This window comes from Pituophis catenifer, unplaced genomic scaffold (genome assembly GCF_029215685.1).
Source record: "Pituophis catenifer annectens isolate HBS135680 unplaced genomic scaffold, rPitCat1.0.hap2 SCAF_2, whole genome shotgun sequence".
Lineage (NCBI taxonomy): Eukaryota > Metazoa > Chordata > Lepidosauria > Squamata > Colubridae > Pituophis > Pituophis catenifer.
Window position 1 is genome coordinate 148,881,841 of NW_027256882.1, and position 19,372 is coordinate 148,901,212.

The window sequence follows — 19,372 nt, forward strand, 5'->3', positions numbered from 1 at the left end:
CAGATATTTTTAAGCTCCCCAAACACATCTGTAGGAAGTCCAGCGCCTGTGATATACAACCTACAGCAGGAGTACTGGTATCAGTTGACCTAATCCCTCAATCCAACTCCCACATGGCCACAAGCTAGTTTCTCTGTTGCAAAGGTTGATGCTTTAAAGGGACCTCAGCTCTAGAATCATTAGCCGGCCAAGGCAAGGAGATATGGAGCCAAGCAAATACCCAAGGGTCTCCCTTTTATCTAAAGACTTGATGAGTTTAACTTTGTCTGGCAAACAAGCGGACCAGCAACCCTCTTAGGGGCGAAGTGCATCCTGGCCCAGCAAGTCCCATGCCAGATGATACAGAACCTGTGAATACCAGTGCACACCTGTTTCCTGAGCACTGCAGTTTCTGGACTCTCCCTTCAGGGACAGTAGTGAGAAGATGCCGTAGACAAAGCGTAATGGGGCAAAGGCATAGTGAGCCCAATGGTGACTTTCAAGGACTGCATAGCAGGATGCCAGCACCCCATTGACCAGGATTGTGCCATGGGTGGTTAAGGGGGCATAGACACCAGTGCCCTCTTGCTGCCAAACCCGGACTACTCGGGCAGGATGCAAGAGAAGGTCGCCCCCCTGGTATGTCAAAACAGAGTCCCCCACACACACTCTGCTGGCAAACACAGGAGAGAAGTCCATTGTGCTGTTGACCGGGTCCCGTGCAACGAAGATGAGATGAGAGGATGTAAGCAGCAGCCGGCGAACAGGTTCTTCTGTCTCAATGGCCACAAAGAGGGTCTGCTGGTGTGGCTCTCGGTGGAGGAACAGCAGAACCTCACTAAGCGTCACTTGTCCGTTCTGATCTACGCTGAATACGTAGTCTCCGTGGCGCAGCTTGGAGAGGCTCCTCTTCTCGCCACTCCGCAGCGTCACAGTCGCATCGCCAGGGAAGCAGCCGCCTGCACGAATAGCCATGGAGTTATCTAGGGAATTTAACAGGCAACATCATGAGATGGGCTGCGTTTGGCTTCTGGTCTGGGCTCAAGGTTGAGGGCCTCCTGTCTTTGACTGCATTTGGGAGCCTCCTAGAGCAGAGGTATGAAACTTGTGGGTCGCGGGCCAGATGCGTCACACGCTGGCCACCCCCACCCCCATTTTAGCGAAGCGGGGAAAATTGTGATATGTCACGTGATGACAATGTGTCATCGTAAGTTTGACACCCCTGTCCTAGAGCATCTAATTTCCTTGCCAGGTGTTGATGCCAAGGCCAGTGGAGTCTATGGGCAGTGGGAAAGGCACTGGACCTCAAACCAAGGATGATCCTTGCTGTAGGGAGAAGAAAAAGGAAGACTCCGAGTGCCACAAGGTCATTGCTGGTCTGGATGTCATGTATAACAACGTGTACAAAGGGGAAACAACCTTTTTAAAACTGTATTTTAATCATGGTATTCCCTTGCCAACATTTGTCTTTTAATGGGAATAATAATGGTTTCCTTCTGATTTTCGCTCTGGATTTATTCTGATTTTACACTGATTTTAAGACTGGCTTTGGGATTCTTTGAGATAAAAAGTGGTGGTGAGATACTTAAATAAAGAGATTTAACTCTATTTATGGCCTGGATGAGGAATTAACCTAGTTTAACGTACAGCATTTATTTAAAACATTTATATAGCCGCTCATCTTATATCGAAGGATATAAGAAGACAGAACCATTACAAGTATTAATAAGTTGCCTAATTTGGGGAAGTGCCAAGTCTGATGCTGCCCCCGCATTCATAAATACTATTCTCTGGCTCTTTTCTCTGCCCAGGCAGGTAATGGAGCCTAGGAATCCTGCTCTTCAAATGGCTTCATGAAAATCCTACTGGCTCTACTATCCCCTTTTTATAGTTCGGGGGCTCTCTGTACCTGCTTTCACAGAAACATGGATGTGTGCCTTGGATTCATAGTACACCCAGTCAAAGCCAGCCTCCACAGCTAAGCGGGCCAATATGCCGTATTTCTCCCGGTCACGATCAGAGGTGGTGATGTCCAGTGCCCGGCCTTCATAGTGCAGAGAGTCAGGCAGGTGATGTCCATCTTCATCCCAGCCCTCCGTCACTCGCAGTCTTACGCCCGGCCACATATTCATGACGGCAATGGCCAAGGCATTCACTCGGTCTTTGCAACGCTGCAGGAAGCAAAGAGGTAGATGGTGTTAAGATTCAAGCTGCATTGAAACAGAGACTTAAAGGAGGCTTGGGAGATGGAGGAGGAGAAGGACCATTCCACCAGCAATTGAACCAGCTCCGGTCCAGAGCCACTTTCAAGCTCTCGGGTTCAACTTTGTCACTAGTTCACTTTCCCCCTTTTTTAATTCTTAGTGCCCCACAAAGCGATTGGAAAGAAGGATCTTTGTCCTGATCATTATCTGTTGTTTCCTAGAATACAGGTAATCCTCGATTTACAACTGCAATTGAGCCCAACATTTCTGTCGTTAAATGAGACAGTTATTAAATGAGTTTTGCCCCATTTTTATAACCTTTCTTGCCACAGTTGTTAAGTTAGTAAGCTGTTAAGCTGTTAGTAAGCTGTTAAGCTGTTAGTAAGCTGTTAAGTGAATTGCTTGTCAGAAGGTCACAAAAGGTGATCACATGACCCCAGGTAGAATTAGCTCATTAGGTTGTGTTTCCTGTCTGGTTTACCTGGGAGGACTGGCATTTTCACAACCAAGCTCAGAGAGGACCAAGGATCCCACAAGACTGACATTTTCTGCTTTCCCTTTGTGAGATTCCTTTTACCTTCACTTCATCTGCACAAGAAAATTAATTCAGATTCAACTGGACAATCCTAGGGTGACTCTGTGTGATTTTGATTCCTTACAGCAATACAGTATCCTATATCTATTTCCTGTTAGCAAAGAATAGGCAAAACAAAAGAAATAGAAATAAGATATTGGTGTAGGATACTTCAATCTTAACAGTTAATGCTATGAGTATTCCTTCCACAATCCTTTAGCTGCTAGGGAGGGCCTGTACCACAGTGGTGACACTTAGATTTGGCCTACAAATGGTTTCAGGTTCAAAGTCTGTCAGAGCAAAATGCCGATATTGTCCTGTCTGATCGTGCCGTAGATCAGGGGTGTCAAACTCAATTTCATTGAGAGCCGCATCAGGGTTGTGTTTGACCTCGGGGGGGGGGGAAGGCATGACCAGGGGGCGTGGCCAGCTCAACGTCACGCATGTTGGGGGCACCTGTAGTGGCCAAGGTCTAAGGCAGGACTTCCCTCAGACCCTACCTCACTCTCATTATAATCTCCTTTCTTCCTTCCTTTTCTTCTTTTTCCTTCCCTCTTCCTTCTCATCTTCCTTTCCCTCTTTCCTTATTTTTCCTTCCTTGCTCTCTTCCTATCTTTCCTTATTTTGCTTTGTCTTTCGTCTTTTCCTTTCTCCTTTCCTGTCCCTTCTTGCATGCTCAAATGCAAAAGGGGAAACATTTCTCCTTTTGTTTTATTTTTAGTTTGTTTTGCTAGCCTTCTGCCAGTGAAAATGGAGCCCAGGGTGGTCATGCGCACACCCTGCGCCCCGATTTCAGCCACGACGGCCTCCTATAGCCCTCCCTCAAGCTCCGTTTTCGCTGGCAGAGGGCTGCAGGAGGCCATCGCGGCTGAAAATGGAGCCCGGGAGGGCCTCGTGCGATCCTCCCAAGCTCTCTTTCTGCTGGCAGAAACAGTGCGGGCCGGTCCTTTGTTGTTTCAGGGTGGCCCCATGGGCCAGATCTAAGCAGCCTTGAGTTTGACATTCCTGCTTTAGACAGACAGCAAAATTTTGGAATAGGTTGAGAAGTTCTCAGATTCAGACTCTTATTTTCTGCCAGGGGTTGAGTTTAATATATGTAACAGAACTCAATTAAACCCCCAATAAAGCAAAACATCCTTTAAACATCATTAATCATGTCTTTCTTCTGAATTGGAATGGAGCTATTTGCCAAGGGCATTTCCAGTTGGAAACCCGGATAATTAAGAAAAGTCTTTTAATAGTCTATAATAGCTTTTTTTCTTGTATTTAGTTCATATGTTTGTTAAATTAAATGAACAGAAAGATCACATAGTTAATCAGACAAGAAGAAAGCAAATAATTAGCTAAGCATGAAGGCAAGAATAAAAGATAAAAAATGCAGCATGTCTGCGAAAGCAAAAACCAATTCTGCATGAATGCGTGTGTGTATAAATATTCTGCTTTTGAAGTACTTTTTCAGAAAAAAAACCTTGGATTTTTTAAATAGCCTTATGCTCTTCCCCCACCCCCATTTTCTGCATAGTCTGTTTATTAAGAACTAGGGGAAAAGGTGACTTTTAAAGTGGGAGGATCGGTGGGCTTGATCTTGGCCATTGACAATTAACTATTAATTCTTTGAAATTAGGCCATCTCTCTCCTGAAGCAGTCAGGTGGAAAAAAACACCAACTCAACCGCCCTGAGAAAAATACATTCCAATTCATTACCTGGTTTTTAATTAACCTGAATTTAGACCAGGCAGATCGGGGTAGGCAGATGAAAGATTACTTGACTGAATAACATCCTGTTAAATGTTCTCTCAAGATAAATGGGAGGGGGTTTTGTCCTGTTCCCTAGAGTGCCCCCTGGTGAAATCAGCTTTTCTTCAGGAGCTATTCCTACTCTCATCCTGAATCCTATCCTATTCTCTTGCCTCTACTTTCTTCCATCAATTTTTAGACTTATCTCTTTATTATGAACTGTATATCTCATAATCCTTACAAGGAGTCAGTCAAATATTCATGGTTCCAACATCTCTTCTCCCAAAAAGACACCTTCTGTGGCTTACAGGAGAGGAATTATGGTTTAAATATACAGGCTGCATCAAAAGTAATCCAGAGAGAAGGAAGGAAGGAAGGAAGGAAGGAAGGAAGGAAGGAAGGAAGGAAGGAAGGAAGGAAGGAAGGAAGGAAGGAAGGAAGGAAGGAAGTCCTATACTCCACCAGATGATCTAAAGGAAATCTGGAAACATAAGAGGAAATATTCCATATTTAGGAATATTTGAAGATTGTGTGTCAAACAATAAAGAAAGAAAGAAAACAATTTTTAAAAGAAAATGGCAACCAGTTCAAATATCTGAAGTAATTTATTCAATATATTCAATTCTATGAGACCTGTTTTGATACATCCTATATACAAACTTTGAAATTATGCAGATCGCTAAATTGCTTTAATGGCACAAAATATTCCAAAATGCAATCATTTGTTACTTAAATCTTTCCTTAACGTATGGTATTTTTTTAAAATGACAATTCCTTTTATTTTTCTAAGTACCCAGAGTGCTGAATACTGCATTTATGTACAATGAATTTCATCACAGAATACACTTTAGGAATTAATTTTATATCTATGATATAGATATGAAAATATTTGAAGAATGTGTCTTCAAATAAATACATGCATTGTGCTGCTGAAATTATACTGTATATAGATTCCTGTTTCCTGTGGAATCAGTTTCCTGCCGCTTCATGAAACCTGGCTGGGTAATTTTGGGCCGGTCCCTCTCTCTCAGCCCAACTCACCTCACAGGGCTGTTCTTGTGGGAAAAGAGGAGGAGGAAGGAGGATTAGGTACGTTTGCTGCCTTGGGTTATTTATGAAGTAATAAAGGTGGAGAAAATAAATACCGTCTTTCCCCGAAAATAAGACCCTGTCTTATATTTTTTTGAACCCTGAAATAAGCACTTGGCCTTATTGCCATGTGCTCAAAAGCCGGATTGGGCTTATTATCATGGGATGTCTTATTTTGGGGAAAACAGGGTACATTGTATATACATTTATATTTATATAACATTTTAAGGTATATTATCTATTAGTACTCATTTATATATACAATGGTACCTTGGTATTCAACTGCTTTGAAACTCATTCAATTTGGTAATCAATGCATTTTGATGGAAAAATATTGTCCCAGTAATCATTGTTTGTTTGGTATTCAACACACAAGGTAGAACTTGTCAGTGTTGGCTGCCTTGTGATTCACTACATTACTCCTCATGGGAAAAATCTGTTTGGTACTCATCATTTTTGGTACTCATTGCACCACCCGGAACCAATTAATGATGACTACAAAGGTAGTCCTACAAAGGTACAAAGGTACCACTGTATACCTAATATCCCTGCCTCCTATTTTGTCTTTAACAATTTACATTATCTTAGGACTTAGAAATTCTGAGAGGAAGAAACAGTTATAGGTTGTCTCCGACCTATAGGCACAATTGAGCCCAAAATGTTTGTTACTAAGCAAGACTCACTTAACGTTTTGCCCAGGGGTGGGTTCTACTTACCTTTACTATTGGTTTGCAGCGGGGCTGCGCGCGCGCGCGCTTGCTTTGCTCGCACGCAAGCGCAGAAGCGTTTTGATGACGTCAAGGTCGGTGGGCAGAGCCTCCTGCCTGTTTTACTACCAGTTCTATAGAACCGGTGTGAACCAGGGGCAACCCATCACTGATTTTGCCCAATTTTACAACCCTTTCTTGCCACCATTGTTAAGTGAATCACTGGAGTTGTAAAGTTAATAACACAGTTGTTAAGTGAATCACTGGAGTTGTAAAGTTAATAACACAGTTGTTAAGTGAATCAGGCTTCCCTATTGACTTTGCTTGTCCGAAAGTCACAAAAGTTGATCACAAGACCCCAGGATACTGCAACCATCATAAATACATGCCAGTTGCCAAGCATTTGAATTTTAATCATGTGACTATGCAGATGCTACAACAGTCATGCAATGGTCATGTCACTTTTTTTAGTGCCGTTGTAACTTCAAACAGTCATTAAATAAATGGCTGTAAGTTGAGGACTACCTCTACTGTCCTCCCAAGCCAGAGATTGTTCCCTGCCTCGTTTCCAGATGCTGTTGGACCCTCAAAATAAGGAAGTGTAATTCTCTCACGTAGATCAATCCCGTTATGACATGAAGCTATACGGCTCTCTAAGACCCAGATATGGGCAACTGGAACACCTGGCTGAATAAAATGACCAAAAAGAGGAAAGAGGAAAGAGGTGGCGAAAGGGTAGGGGAACAGGAAGTGAGTGGGAGAAAAAGGCATTTCATTTAAAAAAAAACAAACAGCCTCGTCTATAGTGAAAGGAGCAAGCTAGAAGCCTAAAGAGGAATGCGAGAGGCTTCCCATGGGCTCCTGGGCCTGAACACAATAGCTGTTTTCCAGGCCCAGAATTACTTAACTCGGCGAGAATTCAAACTCCTCGGGTAGTAACAGCAAAATCATCAACTTTGCCACAAAGGACTCTTTCAGTCACTCCACAGGCCCGGGACTGGTGTCAACGCAGGGGGAAAAAGGGCACCGTAGGACGTGTCATAGATGGGACCTCATTGGGTGCCAGCCTTCCCCCTCCCCTTGTAACTCCCACTGGAGGTCCCACAGCACCCAGCAGGCTTCAGATCGAACAGCTGCTTTCTTGCAGTGAACTTTGAGTGACAGGGAAATAGGAAGCTCCTGAGCTCCTCTTGGAAGATGGGGAACTTAGAAGTTGTCCATCTGGAATTAGAAGCTTCCCACTGAGGCAGGAGGTGCATGACTCCTTTGGGCTAGGAGGAGATTGTGAAGCTGGTGGCTGAACTACACCTCCCAGCATTGCTCCTCACAGTTCACACTGGTTGGGGCTACTGGGAGATGTTCAAAAATCGCTACAGAAAGGACAGAGGTCCATCATCCCCTGCTCTACTCCAGCAGCAACATTCCTAGCCACTTGATAGCAAAAAGCTATCACAACCTTTCCCCTCAAAATATGTAATGCAGTTTTGAAACGCAAGGGTCTGTTTTTATGATCTACTTGAAAGGAGCACGGATTATGATGAGTAGCTAAATTTAAGTTATTTAGTCTAGCTGCTCGTGGAGTTTTCATATACTGAAAAGGGGAATTTACCAACTTCATTCTTAAGCTTGCAATCCAAAGGATCTGAGGTGGCAAGTCTTAAATAAAGGACCCATCATAAATTAGTGTCAATTTTAACAACCACCAGCTAAAACCAGGGGTGAAATGCTACCAGTTTGGACCGCTTTGGCTGAACTGGTAGCGATGGCGGCGGGTGGTTCGGAGAACCGGTAGCAATGGCAGCACAAGGCTCTGCCCACCTACCTGGTGGTTGTTACTTCCTGGTTAAAACCTGTTTTTTACCCTCTGCACATGCACAGAAGGGTTTGCGCATGCACGGAGGGTCTGCGCATGGGTCCGCGTGGCGCGTGCACTTCCAAACCGGTAGGGAAGCTAAGTAGATTTCACCCCTGTTTAAAACTTTGTGTTGCTCCCAATGTCCTTTGCACTTGCTAGCCAGAATAGCAAGAAGAAGGATTACATTTGCTTTTTTTTACTCTCCAGCCTTTAAAGTAAAAGGACTAGAAACTGAACACACATGCAAGAAAAAAAATACAGATTCAGAAAAATCTAATTGAATATTCATAGGAGAGACAAGTAAGTTTATCTAACCACCCCCCAAAGATAATGAGAAGTTTCCTGCTACAGATTTTGTATCAGTGAATACTTGGTGAAAAAAAGTACAGAATACAGAACAACAGAGCTGGAAGGGATCTTGGAGGTCTTCTAGTCCAGCCCCCTGCTCAAGCAGGAAACTCTATTCCCGTGATGGCGAACCTATGGCATGTATGCCAGAGGTGGCACGCAGCGCCCTCTGATGGCATGCGAGCCATCACCCCAGTTCAGCTGTGCTGCGCATGCACACGCGTCTCCCACCGGCCAGCTGGTTTTCGGGTCTCTGCCGTGCATGCGTGGGGGACGGGATGCATGCAGGGGGCTCACACACATGTATAGGGGGGTGGGGTGCATTCATTGGGGGCCACGTGTGCATGTACAGGGCATGTGTGCGTATGGGGGCGCACACATGCATGGGGGGCGGGGCGTATGCATGCGGGCGCATGCGCATTGCATTTTGGGGGTTCGGGCATTCGCGCCTGTGTACGCTTTGGGCACTCAGTCCGGAAAAGGTTAGCCATCACTGCTCTATACCATTTCAGACAAATGACTGTCCAATCTCTTCTTAAAAACCTCCAATGTTCAAGCACCCACAACTTCTGAAGGCAAACCGTTCCACTGATTAATTTGTATCCAACCTGTTGAAAAGATTCTGCCTCATCTCCTGGCAAAGATAATTGCATTTTTTTCTTGAATGTCCCTTAATAAACATAGAGTGGAATAGGAGAGGAAAGATTTAAAAAGCTTCAGTTAATAAATTTTTGCCTTGGCAAGGCAATGTGAGTGCGGGAATATTCACTGCACATTTTTAGACTGAAAGAGAAGCTTGTTTTGCTTTGTATAAACATGTAAGTAACAGTTCAAAGAAACCTTGAAGTTATTCTCATATCAGAAGAGCAAAGCTGATAAAAGAGAACTTGGTTCAGCAGGAATTATTGGGCAGATCTCACCCCCTTTCCCAAAAGAGGGTAGAATTTTTACAAACTGAAATAAAAAGTTAAAACAGGAAAAAAAGCAACGAAGGTTATTACAAAAGGCCTATAGTCTCTGTTAAAACCCGTCTTTTCGTTTTTCTTAAAATGTAAGATGCAATTTTAGACAATTTACCATCCTTATAGAATACAATTGCATTTGCTTCTGCACAGACATATGTAGCCTTTTAGTCCTGATATAGAATGAATTTGAGAGTAATTGGGGCTCTTGGTCTCAGGTGGAATGTAAAGGCAAATAAAGGACAGAAATATAGGATGAAATGTATAAAAAGAAGAGGAAAAGAAGAAGAACAGAAGATGGAGCCAAGTGGATTTTAGTTATGGCAACTGAGATCATTTGTTATCACAAACCTCAATATACAGTATTGGAAATTATTTTTCTAGCTTCTTTGCCCTCCCCCAAAGCAGATAAAATTTTGACATGGGCACATTTGGAATTTTGAGGACGTACTAGGGACACTTTCATGCACTTGCCATAATTTCACAAAATTAACTACTGCATGTAGTTGTGGTTTAGATATTTAATTACAGGTAATCCTCAATTTACGATGACAGTGGATAGTGGAAAATTTCCATTGCTTAGCAAGACGGTTGTGCCCCCATTTTATGACCTTTTTGCCACAGTTGTTAAGTGAATCACTCCAATTGTTAAGTGAATCATACAGTTAGGTGAATCTGGCTTCCCCCATTGTCAGAAACCGGCAGGGAAAGTTACAAATGGTGATCCCATGACCCTGGGACGATGCAACTGTCCTACATTCGTGCCAATTGTCAAGTACTCAAATTTTGATCACATGACCATGGGGATGGTGCAATGGTTGTAAGAGTGAAAACTGGTCATAAGTCACTTTTTTCAGTGCTGTTATAACTTTAAACAGTCACTAAATGAATAGTTGTACGTTGAGGACTACCTGTAGTTTCTAGGTGGCTTTGCTCCATCCTATTGCTGGGTAGCATACAACCTAAGGCAATTAAAAATAGAATAATACAAAGATTCTACAAAATACACCAAACAAAATCCCAGCAGCACCCAAAAAAAGATCCCATAAAGCAGGGCTGTCTAACTCCCGGCCCATGGGCTGGATGCGTCATGAGCTGGCCACGCCCATGCCTAGTTTAGCAAAGGGGAAAAAAGTTGTGATATGTTACATGACACCACCGTGATGACGTGAGTTTGACACCCCTGCCATAAAGGATCCACCACCGCCCTCTCTAGTCCCAGGCCTGGGGGAAGAACCAGGTTTTCAGGGATTGTTTTTAAAAAGAGTTGAAGGCAGGGGGGGGATACAAATCTCCACGAAATCCTTTCTTGGTCATCAGTGTGCTTGCTTTCTGCCTCCAACTTATTTTGGGGTAGGGATGGTGGCAGTCATGAACAAGGCACGAGGTGTAGTCACTTGCCATCATTATTAACTAAGAGCGCCTCTGGGTCTCCCTGAGGTCCAGAGGCCTTTTTGCAAATGGAGGTGATGACAGAGGTTAATGCTTTGTTTTGCAGTTGTGAATTCCCAATCAATTTAAATATTCTCCCTAAGTATACCCAACTACCCCCAATTATGGACATAGTTATGTCCACGCAGGAGTCAGGTGGGGCAAGAAGCCTCCTTAGCGTGAGTGGAAGTATCTTTAGGCAACCTAGTTATTGGCACCAATTTGCCTCCTTCTCCGGTGTATTTAAGACAGAAAGCACGCCTCCCTTCGGCTGAAAAACTCTAATGGCAAGAGAAGCAAGGTTATTAGTCAGCTCCTGCGCATGAACAAAATGCATTCCTGAAGTCATTCTAAGGAATATTTATAATTGTGGTGTTTAAGCCCACATCACCCAGCTTCCTGTCTCCCCTTAAAGCAGCCTCTAATGCCCCAGAGGAGCCATTAAACCTTCCTGTAATTCTTCTCTTTGTTCTTTGCACACCCCCTTAGCTATTCAGAGTTGAATGACTGCTGCCAGCCCACCCTGCCTTCAGATGGCATGCTATGACTCAGCAGCAGGAAACTGGAACGAACTCAGCTTTCTACCCACCAAAGGCAAAATGTCATTGTCCCAGAGAAGTACAGCTCTTCTCTCCCACCTTCCATGCCCTTCTTTCCCTCACCACCAAGTTTTCTACCATCCGAAGGCTTCAGACAGACCTGAAGGAACATTGTCTGGTTTTTCAAGTAAAGGAATAAGCTACTCTTGCCCAAACTCAGTCCACCCTTTGTAGACACAATGTGATGGACTGTATTGAACATCTGTAGAATTTAGGCACAAAATCAGTGGTGGGTTGCCCCCGGTTCAGACCGGTTCGCAAGAACCAGTAGTAAAACCGACGGGAAGCTCCGCCCACAAACCCGGACATCATCATAAGTGATCTTCGCAGGCGCGCAGGCGCGATGCGAACCGGTAGTAAAGTTAAGTAGAACCCACCCCTGCAGAAAACCATCCTTAGGTTATCTCTGCTGGTATCATGCTACCCATTCATCTTTGGTGGCACTCCTTGGTTCAGGAAGAAGCTGGAAAGTTTGGTACAAAATTCACCTTCCCTTCCTAATTTTACAAGCTACATCCAGGTAGAAAATGCTCCTGCCAAATGAAACAAGGTGTGACAAAGATGGCATTAAAGATCTGTAAATATTAGCAGTTGGTAGTGTTTTCTCTCTTGCTGCCCAGATGAATGCAATATTTTCTTTTCACACCCTTTTGGATCCATTTATCCACTATTTGTTAAATGCATTTCAGTTCTCCTGCCATCTATTTCTATTGTTCTTTTGAATATTTGTTCTTATTTCAAGGGCATATACCATAGCATCTTTTCAAGCAATTTGATCATCATACTTGCCATATTTGATAAGCAAGCTGGAATATTGTGGTTCACTCATCATGTCTGACTTTAAAATTACAATGGTGGATTCATCCATGCTAAGCCAAATGGCATTTCAATATCAGATACTGCAACTAATTTCCACTGTCAGAATAGCCTTCACATATCTAAGTTCTTTTGAAGGCATCTTAATTGCTGGCCATCACTGTGTTGTCTGACAATAAATCCTATATGTTCATTGTTGCATGATATGAACAAAAGGTCTATTTGACAATTTAGATTGGGGTGTCAAACTCACATCGTCATAGTGGTGTCACGTGACGTATCGGGACTTTTTCCCCCTTTGCTAAACCGGGAGTGGGCGTGGCCAGTGCGTGATGCATCCAGCCTGTGAGCCAGGAGTTTGACAGCCCTGATTTAGATGCATTAGATGATTTAGATGCATTAGTTACTCTGAGTAGAGAGGCAGAATATAAACCAAATAAATGAATTTTATTTGACAATTCTGGTAGCACTAAGCACTGTCCTAATCAAAACAATATTGAAGGAGATGAATATTGTGTCTCAGTAAAAAAAAAGAAAAGAAAAAAAACGAGGGCACTTCAGAATGCTCCGTCTATAACAGATCAATGTATTTAAGACTAAATAGGAATTTCCCATCCACCCACTCAAATCCCAGCCTCAATCAATTCATTTATTAGAATTAATAATTTTAATCCTCCTGCAGTAGGTTATTTCTAGTAATGAGTGGAAGCTCCTCACAAGGAAATCCAACAAGTGAGAGTAATTAATCTATGGACAGCTTGCCACCCAGAGTTGTAGGTGCTCCATTACTGGAAGTTCAAGATGGCATAAAGATTTCTGCCTTGGGCAGGTGTTGGACAAGAAGACTCCGAGATCCCTTCCAGCCCTATGATTCTATGATTTCTGGCTTAGAAGTCCTCCACCTCTTCCTGGGTCCCCTGATAAAGCCTTAATCTTTTATTGGGGAACAACCTGAGCCATGAGGCTGTTTAAGCAACCCTCATCAGACAGCAGCCATTTTGTCACACTAGATGATGCAGATGAGATGGGAGGCAGGGCCCTCCATCAGCCTCCAGAAGAACCATCCTCTTCCAGAATTATATCAAATATTCCAGCCCATGATTAAAATACTCCTTTTTTAAACATTATAATATATATCTGAATTTGCTATTTTTCCTCTTCCCTCCCATAACTTTTCTCTTTTGTATATTAAGCCTGGGGATAGGCCAGGGGTGAAATGTAAAATTTGTTACTACCGGTTCTGTGGGTGTGGCTTGGGGGGGTAATGTGACTGGGTTGGCGTGGCCAACTTTTAAAAAAAAAACTTTTCAAAGCATTTTTTCTAATGCTTTGAAAAGCCTCTGCCGATCAGGCAACTCAGCTGGGATCGTCAGAGAGGCTTTTTGAAAAATGCCTCTGCTGATCAGGCAACTCAGCTGGGATCGTCAGAGAGGCTTTTTGAAAAAAGTTTTGAAAAGCCTCTAACGATCCCAGCTGAGCCGCACGATCATCAGAGGTATTTTTTTTTACTTTTAAAAGCATTTTTTCGTCAGAAGAGGTTGTAGAAAAAATGCTTTTAAAAGTAAAAAAAAAAAAAGCCTCTGATGATCGTGCAGCTCAGCTGGGCATGATGGGGGGGGGCCCGCAGGGATTTTTTGCTACTGGTTCTCCAAACCACCCGTCGCCATTGCTACCGGATCGGGCGATCCAGTCCGAACCGGGAGCATTTCACCCCTGGGATAGGCTCCTTTTTAAAATTGTATATACAGAGTCGAGGTGACCCTTGAGTTATGATCATAATGGAATCTGCCCATCATAGTCGTTAAATGGTTGCAATCATTAAGGGAGACATTCATATGATTGCCTCATTCAATGATCGCTGTCCCAGCCCTCTCATATGTGGCCACTAAGCGATTGCACAGGTTATTAAAAGAACGGAACAAAGGAACTGCCTACCAAAAGAAAGCAGGCAGTTTCCCTCAGTGCACTGAACCAACGTGGTGGGTCACAGCTTTCTTCTTCCAGCCCAGCACATCGGCTCCCCTCCCACCGTGCACTAGAAAATTAGTCTTTCTCTCTAACTGCCCTGTCTTCCCTAGGCTGGAGAGAAGCAGAGGTGAAATCCAGCAGGTTCTGACAGGTTCTGGAGAATCGGTAGCAGACGTTTTGAGCAGTTTGGAGAACCGGTAGCGGAAATTTTGAGTAGTTCAGAGAACCGGCAAATGCCACCTCTGGTTGGCCCCAGAGTGGGGTGGGAATGGAGATTTTGCAGTAACCTTCCCCTGCCATGCCCACCAAGCTACACCACACCACGCCCACCAAGCCATGCCCACAGAACCAGTAGTAAAAAATTTGGATTTCACCACTGAAGAGAAGCATAGGGCAGAGTGGGGAGATGGCACACTGCACAGAGAAACAAGATGGCTTGCAATCTTCCCTGTTGACTTTCTTAGCAAACCATCAGGGAAGATTGCAAATCACATGATCGTGGAGGGCTTGGCCAACCTGTCCTAAGCCTGAGTGGGTTGCCAAGAGCCCAGATCGCAATCGCATAGCCGCAGAGGTGCTGGAATGGCTATAACTTTGAGCACCAGTCGTAAATCCCTTCTTTCAGCATCGTAATTTTGAACAGTTGCTGAACGAACGGTCGTAAGTTGAGGACAAGAATAAAATTTGCTTTACCAGAATAAACAAAGCCAATACTGCTGTGATAGCACGCATGCATCTCTATGAAGTGGACCTCCAACCACGCCTTGACTACAGATAACGGGAAACATTGACCAGAATCCTTCCCAGCTCAACATAAAAGGATGGATTATAATCAAAGGATCCCAGGCATTAGATCTGCTGGGGAGAAGCCAGCTTCATTTGCCAATAGATTCTTCTCTTTCTCTGCGTAATGGCACCCCCAACATCAGGATTCTTCCTACCCATCAATGGATAATCTGCCTTTGGTTCTGAGAATTAGCACTTACTTTTCACTATTGGTTTTGGCCTTGTAGGCACTTCAAATAATGCCTTTGAAGTGGGGGAGAAGGATTTTTTTTTTCCCAGTAGGGCTCCAACTACTGAACTACAAAAGTAGCTAACTACATTTTCTCCTAGTAGGCTGTGCAAATCCTGCCCATGCCTTAATGTATGGTTCAATGTATCAGATGATCAGTAAAAAAGGGGTAAAGAAATCAAGAATAAGTCATCCATCAATTAGCGAGTCATTATGACCATTGTATAATAGCTTCTGATGACCTTCTGGTAATCTGAATCTTTTAGATTAAGAAATGGAGATGGTTTTGAAGTCACTTACATTCCTGTTTCACAGGATGGAGCAGGAAGAACATTCAGAGACCAAAGAGAGAGAGAGAGAGAGAGCAAGAAAAGAACCAAATAAAAAGAGGCATTTTTAGCAAAGGGAAAAACTGAGGTTAGAGTCTATTGCGTAAACAGCCTCATGACCCCAAGAAAGGATGAGGGCTTTCTCAGGGAACCCAGATAGAGGTGGAGGATTTCTAAGCCAAAAATCATAGAATCATAGGGCTAGAAGGGATCTCGGAGATCTTCTTGTCCAACACCCCTGCCCAAGGCAGGAATCCTTACACCATCCTGAACTTCCAGCAATGGATCACCTACAACTCTGTGAGGTAAGCTGTCCATTGCTCTCACTGTCAGGAAATCCCATTTTAATTCCAAGATGGCTCGCCTTGTGAGGAGCTTCCACTCATTGCTAGAAATATTTACATATGTTTAGAAATAACCTACTGCAGGAGGATTAAAATTACTAATTCTTTCCTTTACAGTAGAGAACAATCCTTCAACCACCTTTGGCTAAAATTTAATTCCTTATAATCAGTTTTAGATTTGGAGGCTGGCAAAACCAATCACCTTCCTCACCTGCATTATGAGTTAATTGATCATACTATACAATGATTGTGATCTCCATTCAGATCTTCAGAAATGTTCATTTCAGGCTTGGAATGACTTTCAATAGCACTTCAATAGCACTTCGATTTATATACCGCTTTACAGTGCTTTGCAGCCCTCTCTAAGTGGTTTACAGAGTCTTTGTTAATGTGTTGCTCCTTTTTCTGGTACTTTTGAGGTCCTGGAGGTATTCCTAATTATTTGTTTCTAAACGGACCAGCCTTAGCTTTTTTTAAATTACTTTTGGCCTAACATGTCACTTGATGTATATTAACTAACTTAATGTTTGGCTCACATGTAACTGTTAATTGCATTTGGGCAGTTCTGAAGCAATTCTTTTTTTTTCTTCTCCCTCTCCCCCACAACACACAACGTGTGTATATAATCCTTGCACAGTTTTATTTTCTGTACATTTCATGCAGTGGGTTGTGATCCAAGAAAGCTGGTTAAGATAATAAATGTAACTCTTCCATAAGATTCCTCCTCTTTTTGCAGAATTAATAAGGGCTGTTCTTTCTCCCTAAAGAACACTAAAGCGACATTGTTTCCCTCACACAGATAATTAGATATATATAATGTTTTCCCTTTTTTTCCCATTTAAAATGTTCAAGACAACATAACATGCCACTGCAAATCACACTAATAATTAAACTAAAGAATTAAGAATTGCGACGATGCAGTACTCCTCAGAAAAGTTTATGTGCACTTGAATAACAAATTAAAATCCAATTGACAATGGTTTGGTCCACTTCAGGGCAAGCATTTTTCTACCCAAGCAAGCATTTGGCCATTTTCCAACAAAATACTGAAGTACCTTTGAGTTTCTGTGATACTCTGAAGCCTAAGTAGATGTTGTAACTGCACAGCAAAACACAGGAGACATTTTAAAAAGAAATGCCAATGCCAGCATTTTATAGGTGCATACACAAGATTGGTCATTGTAGCGGCATTTCTTGCTTTGGTATCAAAATGTCTCAAAGAAGGTCTGTCTTAAAGACTTGAGAAAACAGAAAGAACAAACAGGCTATTTGCAGTACGAAGGGGCTGATGGAGTCCTGCAGCGCTTTCTCTTTCTCTGATATGGGTAATGTTAGTTAGGCACTATAATAAAATTTGGTAGGCGCATTTCTCCTGGGATTAGCCTAGAAATTTGCTACTGGCGCTTGTTTGCCAATTCTGTTCTGCCCCCAGCCATAAAGACCAAGACAACCTCCCCCCACAGAAAATTAAATCCACAGCATCTCAGAACAATGTCTCTGAACTGAAGAAACCTCCTGAAATTAGCAATAGCTCCCTGAGATGGCTCTGTCTAGACCTGCAGGTTTAGACTCATTCTGTAAGGAGCTATTCCCAGATCAAAGCCTAAAGAAACCCAGAGTGATAACATTTTATCATTTAAGACCAGCAACCTGGTAGAGGGAAAAGCCCAGGGGCTAACGTGTATAAAGGGAAGTACTTGGGCCCAAGGCTGCAGACCTGTTAAATCCTCTGATCTGTTGGGTGCACTTGCTCAGGTTACTCAAGAGTTAAAAGGAGAGGCTGTCATTCTATGCTCAGAGTCACAGTCTGCTTTGTTGCTGCCTCACACGTGCCAGGGCTGCACCAAGCTTTGCAGGGCCTTGGGGCAGCCGGGCACCACCCTTGCCCCCGAGGAGCACCCACCTCTGTCATCAACCGGTCAGCACCTGTATTCTCTTCATCCTTAAAGATGATGTCAGGGTTGTAGTTGGGCACCAGGACCTTGAAGCGCTCCGAGTGGCGGCTGATTTTGCCCTCGGCTTTGCCACTGGCCCCCAGAGTCTGTTCCGCCAGGTTGGGCACAAACTGCTTGTACTGCAGCGGGGCCAGGCTTCTGCGGCTGGACTGCTTCCGTCCCACCGGTCCCCTGCCTGGGCCACAGCCCTGAGCAGGGCACAGGAGGCAGCTGGTCAAGCAAAGCCCAAGCAGGTTGACCAGGGTAAGCCTGCGCCAAGCCATCTCAGCCAGATGCCAGCCTAGCTGGCCCTCTCCTCAGTCTCCGCTGGTCTCCAGGAGCGCAGTCAGCTGGGGTGAGCATCACCCTGACCAGGCTGCTGGGAAGCCGAGGGGATTCCTCCGCACTCCCATCCCTTCAGGAGCCCGCTGCTGGCAGGAAGGTCTCTCTGTGCCCTGCGTCTCCTCCCGCAGTGCCACTGCCTGGCCCCCATACGCGATTCTGGCCCCTCCCCGTGCCAAGACACAGTGGCCCTTTCAAAGCCGCCACCCCAGCTCCCAGCGCTTTCCAGAGACCAGCCCGGCTCTTCCTGCCCCCTGGCGTCTCTCCCTGCCCAAAGCCATCGCGGAGCCTCCTTGCCCAATGGCTGGCTACCGGGCGACAAGGAGCCCCAGACGCGGAGGCGAGCGATGCCACCCTTCTCGTTACGGGCGGCGGGGAAACGTTGCTCCTGCTGCCCGGCTCCGCCTTGAAGTCCGGCCCCCAAGAGTTGCTGTGCCGGCCACATCCTTCCCAGAGCCGCCTCTCTCCCTTAAGCGGCAGGGGCCGATTCCCGGAGGGAGGGAGGGAGGGAGGAAGGCGCACCCTAAGGATACCAACCTAGCGCGCAATTCCCGCGGCGGGGATTCTGCCGCCACCTCCCTGCCCAACCTCGGAAGCAGACAGCCGCCTCTTGGCTGTGCCAGCCTGCATCTTGGCGCCCCCTACTGGGCAGGCCGGGGATCCCGCGACTTACCTTGCACGGGGAAAGAGCTGGGGAGGTGGGAGGGGGGGAGGGTCGTGCGGCTAATGAAATGGTGTTTTCGGAGTGAGATTTCACTTTCGGAGTCCTTTTCTCTCTCCCCGGTTCGGTTCCAACATTCTTTAGCTACCCTGCAAGTCAACGCCCCTCTGGCCCTCTTTCCGTGAAGATGGTCTCTCCACCACCCCTAGTGTTGCCAGGTGTCCACTATTTGAGCGGACAGTCCACTTTTTTCACATTATGTTCACTATTTTTTTTTTCACAAAATAGTGGACATTTTTTTTATTCAAAAGCTTTATGATGAAATTAAAATGTAATTTAATATTTTACATATTATATTTGATGTTTTGAATTTTAAGTAAAGTTTTGAAGTGATTATTTTAATACGTGTTAAAATGTTTGTAAGAAAATATATAATTTAATTGTAATTTTTTTAAAAAAATTTACTACTTAACCCCCC

The 19,372-nt window shown here is 44.3% G+C and overlaps 1 protein-coding gene across 1 annotated transcript; it reads right to left on the reverse strand.

The window, feature by feature from the left end:
• Nucleotides 1-294: 294 nt before the first annotated feature.
• On the reverse strand, nt 295-18,175 carry DHH (desert hedgehog signaling molecule). The gene is made up of 3 exons (XM_070934778.1): nt 17,861-18,175; nt 1,889-2,150; nt 295-962 (listed from the first exon to the last, which is right to left on the reverse strand). The coding sequence occupies exons 1-3, from the start codon at nt 18,173-18,175 to the stop codon at nt 295-297; spliced, it is 1,245 nt and encodes a 414-aa protein (XP_070790879.1).
• Between the last annotated feature and the right edge of the window lie 1,197 nt (nt 18,176-19,372).